The sequence below is a fragment of the Zingiber officinale genome, chromosome 4B, assembly GCF_018446385.1.
Source record: "Zingiber officinale cultivar Zhangliang chromosome 4B, Zo_v1.1, whole genome shotgun sequence".
NCBI lineage: Eukaryota > Viridiplantae > Streptophyta > Magnoliopsida > Zingiberales > Zingiberaceae > Zingiber > Zingiber officinale.
This window is the reverse complement of record NC_055993.1, coordinates 66,078,902-66,089,536: the sequence shown is the minus strand read 5'-3', so window position 1 is coordinate 66,089,536 and position 10,635 is coordinate 66,078,902. Positions and strand designations below refer to the sequence as shown.

Here is a 10,635-nt window from a genome sequence, read left to right as displayed (position 1 = left end):
AGTGACTAAGTGAAGGTGTGCCCCTATTCGAAGGGACATAGGTGTCTGTCTAATTTAGGTTCATTTTAAAAATCTAAATTGAGACCCTAATTAGATCCTGGTCTCGGGGAGACAAGGTCTAATTAATATTCATTATTATTACTATACTAATATTTATTTTATGAGTTATTAGACTAACACTTTTTGCAGCGTAAAAGGAGCACAAAAGACCTTGGTGAACAGTGTCTGAAGCGCCTTCAAGCATTGGAAGGCGTCTTTATACTGTTCATAGAAGGCACATTAGGTGCTGTGGAAGGCACCTTCCACAGGATAAAATTCAGACCTTGTCGCAAATAAGGAGCGAGTAGTTTGGGATCAAATTTCTCACATAGGAGGCACCTTCAAGGCTATGGAAGGTTCCTTCCATGCTCAATAAAAAGATGTTTCACCCAAGGCTTCAACATCAACTTCTATACGAGCTTCTATGCGTCCAAACAGCTTTCCAACTGCTCTAGCTTACTATTGCTGCTTTACTATGACTCTGCTATGCCCAACTGCCGCCAAGAAGCTACCCAAACACCGAGCTGAAGCCAACCGATTACAAACAAGTATTTGGTAACAAGTTAATTATTACACTTACTTTCTGCAAATGGAAAGTATAGCGTGTTACACTTCTCTGACTTTCCTTGTACTCGATTACTCTTCCGATGGTTCCGGAAGAGTTATGTAGTGGATTACCGATTGATAGGTCTGTGGTACCTGGGTCTTAGAGTAGGAGTCGTCGAAGGCTTCGAACCTTATAAAACCGACTGGTATTTTGTTGCTTATTCTTTTATTTCGCTTTAGAACTCAAAATAAAATAGGGTACTAATAAATGATAGAAAAATAAAATAGCTATGGAAGAGGTACTTTTATTAACTTTTTAATGAGGATTTAGGTGACCAACTTAATTCAAAAGTAGAACAATATTTAAATGGGATGTACAATAGAAAAGTCATTGGACCAGATGATATTCTGATAGAAGTTTAAAAGTGCCTAAGTTAACAAGATATTAAATGGCATTCAAAATTATTTAATATGATATTGAAAATGAAAAAATGTCTGATTAATAGAGGATAAGTACTCTAGCTCCCCTATATAAGAATAAGGAAGACGTATAAAATTGTACAAACTATTGGAATATTAAACTAATAAGTCATATCATAAAACTTAGGGAAATAGTAATAGAAAAAAATTAAGGATGGAGACCATGATGACTGAAAATTAATTTGGGTTCATGCCTGGAAGGTCGACAGTAGAAGTTATACATTTTCTTAGACAACTAATTAAAAAATATCAGGAACGAAAAAAGATTTACACATGGTATTTATTGACTTAGAAAAAAACTTAAGATAGAATTTCAACAGAAATTATATGGATAATTCTAGAAAAAAAGGTATTAGCATAATATATATTAAACTAATTATGGATATATATATGAGGGTAAAAAACTTTAGGTGGAGTAACTAAAGCATTTCCAATAAAGATAGAATTACATTAAGGATGAGTTCTAAGTTTCTATCTTTTTACATTAATTATGGGTGAACTCACTATACACATTCAAGACATAATACCGTAGTGCATATTATTTGTATATGATATTATTTTAGTAGATGAAACACGTGAATGAGTAAATGCTAAATTAGAATCTTGGCAGGAAGTACTAAAACGAAAAGATTTTAAACTTACTAGAATAAAGACAGAATATATAGAATTTAAATTTAGTAATATTAGACATAATGAGACAATTATTAAGATAAGAGGTGATGAGTTGCTTGGAACTGAGAGTTTTAAATATTTAGAATCATTTTTATAAAACGATATAGGAATTAAGAGAGATGTCTTACATAAAATACAAGCAGAATGATTGAAATAGAAAATAGTGTCAGGTGTTTTATGTGATCGTAAAATACCTCTAAAAGTTAAAGAAAATTTCTACAAAACTGTAATTAGAACTATTATATTATTTGGAGTTGAATCTTAAGCTATGACTCGAGCACATAAGCAGAAGATGAAAGTATATAAATGAGGATATTAATGTGGATATGTAGACATACAAGGATGAATAGAATAAAAAATGAGATAATTAAAGAAAAAGTTGTAGTTATATCTATTGAGAAAAAAAACTCCGAATGACACATTTAAGATGGTACGGATATATACTTAGATGATTAATAAATGTTCTAGTTAGGCGATGTGAAACTATGATAAATACGTACATCAAATGAGGATGAAGAAGATAAAAAAAAACTTGGTTAGTAATAATAAAATAAGATAAAATTTATTTAAATATAAATAATAATATAACAAGAGATAGAACTTAATGATATAAAATAATTCATATAATTAGTCATATTTAATAGGATAAAGCACAATTGTTCAGTAAATAAGAATGAAATTAAGTTTAAAAAACAACATCGAGTGTTTATTCACCCCTCCAATCATGTCACGTGATCCAACAATTTTCATTAAAATTACTAAATATTATATGAGTTATATATTCAAATGGAAAGTGATAAATTCCATGAGCTGATGAGCAAGTTATTTTTTTTTCTAAAAGTAGAATATAAATAAACTACCTAGTAGTAGTGTTGGCTAATACTATTATATAGTTTTTTTCTTTTAAAACTTTAAATTTAAATAGATAGATGGATAAAGAAGAATTCATCCATTCTTTTAAACTCCAAATAACACTGAAATACTTAAATAAATTAAGAAATATTTAAATAGTAATTTTAGTCAAAATTAACAAATATTTATTTTTTAAAAAATAAATTTGATTATATATATGTACTTAAAAAATATTATAATATAATCACGCTTTTAAAGTGACAAGACCATTGAAAATGATATATAATAATTTTAATCAAAACTATTAAATAAACATATAATAATTTTACTAAAACTACTAAATAGATAGATTTGACTAAAAATTTTATTTGTAATCTAGCAATTTTGTGTAAATTTATTATGATTTTTTTTTATTTTACTATTTAAAAATAATAATTTACTTTTACATTTACAAAACTTATATCCGTTTATTATCAATTATTTTTTAAAAAAGTATATTCTCTGAGATATATGTATGTTTTTTAAATTTATAACTTTAATAACACTTTTACTCAAGACAATTATTAGAGAATTTATTTAACAATAACCTCAACTAAGATACCTAAAATCTAATACAATAGTCATCACAGGATGGTTAATTGATTAGAGGATGACTGATTAATTATAATGGGTGAAGAGATTAATTTTCGATGAATATATATCTTTGGAAAAAAATCTTTCTCATTTATTAGTTAATGGTTGATTATAAATTGATTTCATAATTTAACTTGCTTCATCAAATCATAAGACAAACTGTGAGATACATTTAAAATGAGCATAATTATTTTGTCTATAATTGAAATGAGTACTTATATACAACTGATATTTTGAAATTTACATATTTGTGATACTCATTATAGATTATAGATGGTGTCGATCTAAGAAATACTTTATATCTATACATTATATTAGAGGAGATCCCTAATAGAAACTCCATAAAGTTTATGTTTTTCTTAGAAAATTCAACATTCAGCATCTAATTATAATACTTTGAAACCCAGATTGCTATTCTATATTGCAATTTTAAATTCATTAACATTTTACTCCAAATGTAAATAAATCGAATATTAGTCAACAAAATTAATGTTCCAACAAAATTTATTTATATTTATTCAATAATAAAAAAATAAATAAAATAAATTATTCTGTACACAAATAAACACTACAGATAAACACATTCATGAATAAATTTATTTATTAATTTATATAAAATTTAATCGTAATTTTTTTTAATCTAAATATATAAAAATTATAATTATTTATAAATTTTTATAATTTTAAATTATTCATTGTATGTTTAAAAAAATAATATAAATTTCAAGGATTATATAAATAAATATTTAACTTAATTTATACAGAGACCTATTAATTAAGATCAATAGAAAGCTTAAACTCTTCGAACTTAATAATATTTTTAATAAATAAGATTGACAAGTAAACAAATATACTTGAACACAATTAAGCTTGTCTCGGCTTGTTCACACTCCTAGAAACACTAGGAGCGAAAATTCCCAACTCATATTAAGCCATTCGAATGGAAGCCAGACGAAAATCTGCAGCGGATACACAAGAGAAGCATGATAATGCAACCTGGTAAAGAACACAGAAAATGAACAATATCTACTTGGAAACTTAGCTTTTCAATGTTCCATCTTTATCTTATTCGAAGAATTAAGCAAAATATCATCATTTTTCTAAAATGAATATAACAGACAAAGCTCATCTATAAGGTAATGATTCCTTGTTAAGTATGAATCTATAACATTACAGAGAGAAAATGACTGATAGACTAAAATGTCCCAGCTTTGTAATCAGAAGTGCATAATTTAGCATGCCACAAAACCAGAGAATCAAACTGCTCAAAGTCAAATATAACCAGAGTCGCTAACAAGCAAGGAGCCTATATGAAGGTAAGTCCTCAATTCTACTGACACTCTTTAGAAGAAGCTCCTGCTCCAGCCGACGACGTGTGGACTTCATCACAATCTAAATAAACCAGTTAACAGATAAGTACAACATCATTATTATTTTGAAATTGACAAGTAAAGTTTGACTCCATTGGTCACTTGAATCCATAAAATCAAAAGGCTTAAGTGGTTTATTTTATGGGGATCTGTTGGGGGAAATTGTAATGTAAACTTGAATGGATCCCCTGTATACTATAGTTTGATTAAATTTAAGTCAAAAAGACATTCTCAAACTTGTTTTTGCTCAATCAGTCAATTTCTAGCTCTGAACTTAGTTACTTCTTTTGTCAATTGAAAAGAAAAAAAAAAGTCTGCTGAATAATTCAAGAATACTGTGGTAAATTTTGAAATTCAAAGAACGTCAAATGTACTGAACCGTAATAAAGAGACCCTACATTTAGGAGGTGAAACTTTCAATCTAACTCTTATTATAGTGAATGAAATAGCATACATTGAAGTCCATGTACGAGGCATGCATAGTAAGCCATTGGTGATCCATCAACTTGAAAGTTATGCAGTACATTATGTCAAAAGCCTGGTCATTCTCTGTTACAAGAGAAAGAGTCATTCTTTTGTACGTAAACACATGAACATCAAAAAACAAGCCAAAAGTATAATGATTCTTCTTAATCAACATAAAAACAAGTTTAAGAAACATGACAGAATTTGCGAGAGATTGGAATTTGCATCGCGCCCACCTTGATGATAACTTTGCAGTAATCATCCAGAAGATGCTGGATCATTCAAGTTAAACACAACTTGAGAACACGGAGAATGAACAATATGATATCCTCATCGGAACTTATATGATTCTATATAGAAGGATAACTACACGACTAATTTGTTACACTTAATCAACTGATTCTCTAATTACAATTACTATGTAAAAATTATAGATACATAAGTACAACATAGTTACATAGATCATGGTTTAAAATTTCAACCCGCCAGAGTTTTGATATAGGATTGGAACGAAACAATTTTGGTGTCGTATTATAGTGTGCTTATACAGTTTCAGTATTTTTTTTATTTTTAAATATAAGTGTATATTAATTAAAAAATAATTTTATTAATATTTGATTATTAAATATGTTCACTATTAATGCCATATTTTGAAATGTTGAGTTCATATTTCAATATTTTCTCATAAGGTAATATTTATTAATTTTTTATAAAAATATTTTTAAAAAATAAATAATTCTTAAAATTTAAGTTAAATCTAAAATTATAAAATTATTTAAAAGGTTCGAAGATAATTATAAAATTATTTAAAGGTTTAAATTATTTTTTGAATGAATTTGTAAATTTAAAATTTATTTGAAACGTTTAAGAATTATATTTTAAAAAATTATTAAACTATTTAAAATTAATATTTAATATATATTAAAATATTTAAAATATTTAATTAATTTTTAAAATTTTAAAATAATTATTAAGATTTTATAACTATTATTAATAATATACAACAAAAACCAAGTTTTATCCCACTAGGTGGAGTTGGTTATATGTATCCTTCTACGTCATTAGATTCTATCCCCTACTATATCATCATTTATATTTAAATAAATTTTATCTTGTTTTATTTTTGCTAACTAAGTCTTTTTTGGTATTTTTCTTCCTTGCTTGATATGCACATTTGTCATAATTTCACATCGCCTAATTAAAACATTTATTGATTGTCTAAGTACATATCTATATCATCTCAAATGTGTCTCTCGGAATTTTTCCCCAATAGGTGTAACCTCGAATTTCTCTAATATTATCTTTTTTTATTCTGTCCATCCTTGTATGTCTCATATTTACCTTAACATCCTTCATCTCTACAACTCTTATCTTCTACCCATGTGCTCGAGTCATATCCCAGCATTCAACTCCATATAAATAGCAAGTCTAACCTCTATTTTGTAAAACTTTCCTTTAAGTCTTGATGGTACTTTACGAACACAAAGAACACCTCACACTCTCCATTTTAACCATCCTGTTTGTATGCTATGTTCTCAATCCCTCGATCCTTTTAAAAAATAATCCTAAATACTTAAAACTTTCAATTAAAAACAACTCATCATCTATTATCTTAATAATTGTCTTATTATGTCTATATTACTAAACTTAAATTTCATATATTATGCTTTTACTCTACTAAACTTAAAACCTTTTACTTCTAGCATTAGCATTTACTCATTCACATGTCTCAGCTATCAAAACAATATCATCTGCAAATAACATGCATCGCACTATCGTATCTTAGATGTGTCCAATGAGTTCGTTCATGATTAGTACAAAAAGATAGGGACTTAGAATTGATCTTTAATGTGACACTGTCTTTATGGAAAACACTTCGGTTAATCCACCTAAAGTCTTTACTCTTGTTGTTACATTCTCATATATACCCTTAATTAGTTCAATATACGTTATGCTAACATCTCTTTTCTAAAATTCTTCATATAATTTTCCTTGGGATTCTATCGTAAGTTTTGCCTAGGTCAACAAATATCATATGTAAGTCTTGCTACGGTATATTATTAATAATATATTATATTTATAATTATTATATATAATTAACTATTTATAATAAAAAATCTATTTAAAAAAAATCTTTAAAAAGAAAATGTGAACCCATAACGGGGGCGTGCACCGTCTACACCCCCAAGTAGGGCCATTATGGGGGCGCAGGGGTGCAAGGGCACGGCCCCGAGGGCGCGGAGGGTAGCCGCAGTGGCACAGAGGGCAAAGGTCACAGCACCCTCTGCACGATCACGATGCTAGTAGAATATCGGTGCGGATCCTGAGTCAGAACAATAAATACTGACTGTTTTAGCAAGCATAGATTATCCAATGAGGAATCACATTTAATCCAATGATTGCCAAGATGTGAACAACATCGATCACTCGTTTGTGCAAATCTGATTAATGTCCAAATCAATATTAATTTTAAAATTACAGATTTAAAAAAAGGTTTTCAAAGGAAGCGAGTAGCAAAAAAACATGGGATGAATTTTCTAATTGAGGAAAAAGTTAAAATAAGAAACAATATTATACATAAATAAATGGGCTAGAGATTGGAGGGATTTCTCTTTCATAATTTTCAAATTTTTCTTTCTTTCTTTTTTCTCAAGTTAATGTACTAGGGTTTTGCCATCAAATTGTGTGTGTGTGATTTAAGGTATTGTATGTGTGCATGATTTTAAAGATAAGGTAGTATTTGTCACTTCCAACATCTCTTCCTAGCATATCTCCACTTAAGGGTTGATGGTGGAACCACAATTTTACTTTTGTCTATAACACTTTATAAGTCCAATTTAGGTCCAATTTAGCATCCTCTTTCTCTTGAGTAGATGTGAGAACTTCACTCAATATCCTCTTGACATCCACATCACAAAGTACTATCGATTTTACTTGGTTTCTCGCTTGATATTTAATAGGAGAGTGTCATTGTTATTAAGAGTTAATAGTATATATACAAGAACAAAGGGGAGCCTTGGCCTATTGCTATCATATGATCTCGTGGTTACAAGTTCAAATCACAGAACAACCTTTTGCAAAATACAAGGTAAGGTTAAGTACAATAGAACCAATGTGGTCGCATTAGCAGGAGCTTCGTGTATCAGACTATCCTTTTTTGAGTATATATATATAAGAATGGGAGCACATCAATCGGACCCAAGCTGGGGAGCACCAACAAAAAATGTTGGTTGCACAGATTCAAGCTTCCGCTCTTCTTCTAGGGGGCTCCTCTTTTGGTGGTCAAGTGTTTGGCAATAACACTTTTCTCTAAGTCCATTTTTATTGCTTAGGAAGCTTGGCTCAGAGAACTAGGGAGGAATGGGTTATAATCAAAGCCAAGATACATAGGAAAAGGAAGAGTACTATAGGGTGGAAAAATTAGAACAACTGCTTTATATTGCCCAGTAAATATGTACTAGTTGGCAAAATAAGGAGCAACATATGAATTATATTAAATTAGAATGTTTTTCATTTTATCCTTTAGTCTATAATTTTCAACATAAAATATAAGGTATATGTGTTGTGATAGGAGTTTTTGTAACTCTTTGATCTAAAATATCATTTTAAAATTTGTAGTATTTTAATAAATATATAAAGAACAAAATATATTTGGTATATATAAAAATATAAAGCATTTATGATGTCATTTTTGGTACCGGTTCAACCAAAGTATGATAGTTCAACCAATCACTTATCTTCTTTTCAAAACATTTGTCCTCTCTTATCAATAACAATTCAAAATATCTTTCCCTCTTCAATGAAATCAAATTGGAAGATCTCAGGAGATTCATAAATACTCTACGGATTAAAACAAATTGTTTATTGTCATACTACTAAAACCAAGCCTAGAAGTCCAGTTACTCCAGTACATTAGAATTTAGAAGAAGAAAAAAGCACTATGCTTTGACATTACATATATATTCGTAAGGATTTTTGTCATAAATTCAGCATTGAACAGTATGATTTAATTGCCAAAAAAATCATCAAGAGCAAACTTACAGTGCTTAAACGAAAAACAAGTTCAGATTTGTACCTGAAAGTAACTTCAGAAAGACAGCTGCAATAAACGACCTGGGTTTGGCTGCAGTCATTACAAAAGTTCATTAGTGTCCTCGCTAGAATTTTATTGTATCAGAGATAATTAGTCCTATATTTCAACAGATGCTTCTAATCGGTCATCTATAAAGTTCTAGCTCAACTTAATTTACTTAGCTAAAAAGCCAGTGAACTTATAATAAGATGAAATACAAACCAAGTTGAAGATCAAGCATTTGTATGAGCATGAATGTGATATTAACACCAGCTACTGCAAAAGGGTATTCCCATAGTGCTCGTTCTCCATTCTGTTTTTGGAGAAGATCTTGAAAGGATGTCTGCAAGTATAATTTTTCATGATCAGTTAACCAAAGAACAATACCATCCAGTTTACTAGCAAGAAAACCAGCTCAAACAAGCACACTGTGACCGGAATCACTGTATGTAATTTGACAATGAAACCAAAGCCTGTGAAGTTTTCATTCCCTAAAGAGTCTTCGAATTCAAATAGACAGTTCTTTCCTAGATTGCAATTACTCAAACATATCCTGCCAGATAAAGGCGCTACATGGGTTTTTAGAACTAGAACATAAGAAAAATAACATAACTGTAAATGACTATGCAAAAGAAATTCTAGCAAATAATCGACAGGAAACCCATTTTTACCAAAGATATCAAATAGGTGTCCCTTTTTTCAAAACCATTAAAAAGGGAGTCCCTACTTTTATAATTTTATTGTATGTCTCTTTCATTCCTCCCATGAATTTTTATAATAAATTCAAATTGGAGAAATCCAAATTTTAATTTTGTAAACTCTGAATATATGAGATTCAAAATTTTCAAATAAATGTCATACTTTACTAATCTGAATTTTAATTTTACAAAATCCAAATTTAGTTTCAACATTCTGTAAATATTTTAAAAACCAAAATTTTCCAATAAAATTTTAGAAATCCCAAATTTAATATTATAAAATCTAAATTTTTATTTATTTTAAATCTAAATTTTATGACTTAAGATGGTACAGATATATACTTAAATGACCAATATCAATAAATGTATCGGTCAGTCAATGACAAATATGTATATTAAATGAGAAAAAGGGAAATCAAAGAAGATTTAAGTAGCAATGATAAAATATATATATAAAAAAAGCAGCCAGTGTATGAAGCTCCCACCAACGCGGAGTCCCGAGAAATGGTCTATTGTATGCAGTCTTGCCTTGCTTTGCAGAAGGTTGTTTCTGATATTTGAACCCGTGAGTTCTAGATCATACAACAATAACTTGACCATTGTGCCAAGACTACTCTTCTAGCAATGATAAAATATTATAAAATTTATTTAAATATAGAAGATGATATAATAAAATATAGACTGCATAGGAGGTTTCATATATCTGACCCTACCTACCGGGACAAGGCTTAATTATTGTTCTTGTTGTAAAATCCAAAATTCATAACACAGTTTTATAAAGATTTTATGAAACTAAATTATTATAATA

The 10,635-nt window shown here is 28.8% G+C and overlaps 1 protein-coding gene across 1 annotated transcript; it reads right to left on the bottom strand.

The window, feature by feature from the left end:
- Nucleotides 1-4,434: 4,434 nt before the first annotated feature.
- LOC121978294 lies at nt 4,435-10,427 on the bottom strand. Its single transcript, XM_042530658.1, has 6 exons — nt 10,313-10,427; nt 9,517-9,716; nt 9,352-9,472; nt 9,133-9,180; nt 5,047-5,141; nt 4,435-4,614 (listed from the first exon to the last, which is right to left on the bottom strand). Exons 1-6 carry the CDS (start codon nt 10,425-10,427, stop codon nt 4,513-4,515), a joined length of 681 nt encoding a protein of 226 aa, XP_042386592.1. The 3' UTR covers nt 4,435-4,512.
- Between the last annotated feature and the right edge of the window lie 208 nt (nt 10,428-10,635).

Coding starts and splice junctions, on each gene's coding strand:
- LOC121978294 (XM_042530658.1), bottom strand. CDS start 10,427: ATGGTCAAGTTATTGTTGTATGATCTAGAACTCACGGGTTCAAATATC. Junction 9,473..9,516: donor TCTTGCTAGTAAACTGGATG/GTATTGTTCTTT, acceptor TTATACTTGCAG/ACATCCTTTCAAGATCTTCT. Junction 9,181..9,351: donor AATGCTTGATCTTCAACTTG/GTTTGTATTTCA, acceptor TAATGACTGCAG/CCAAACCCAGGTCGTTTATT.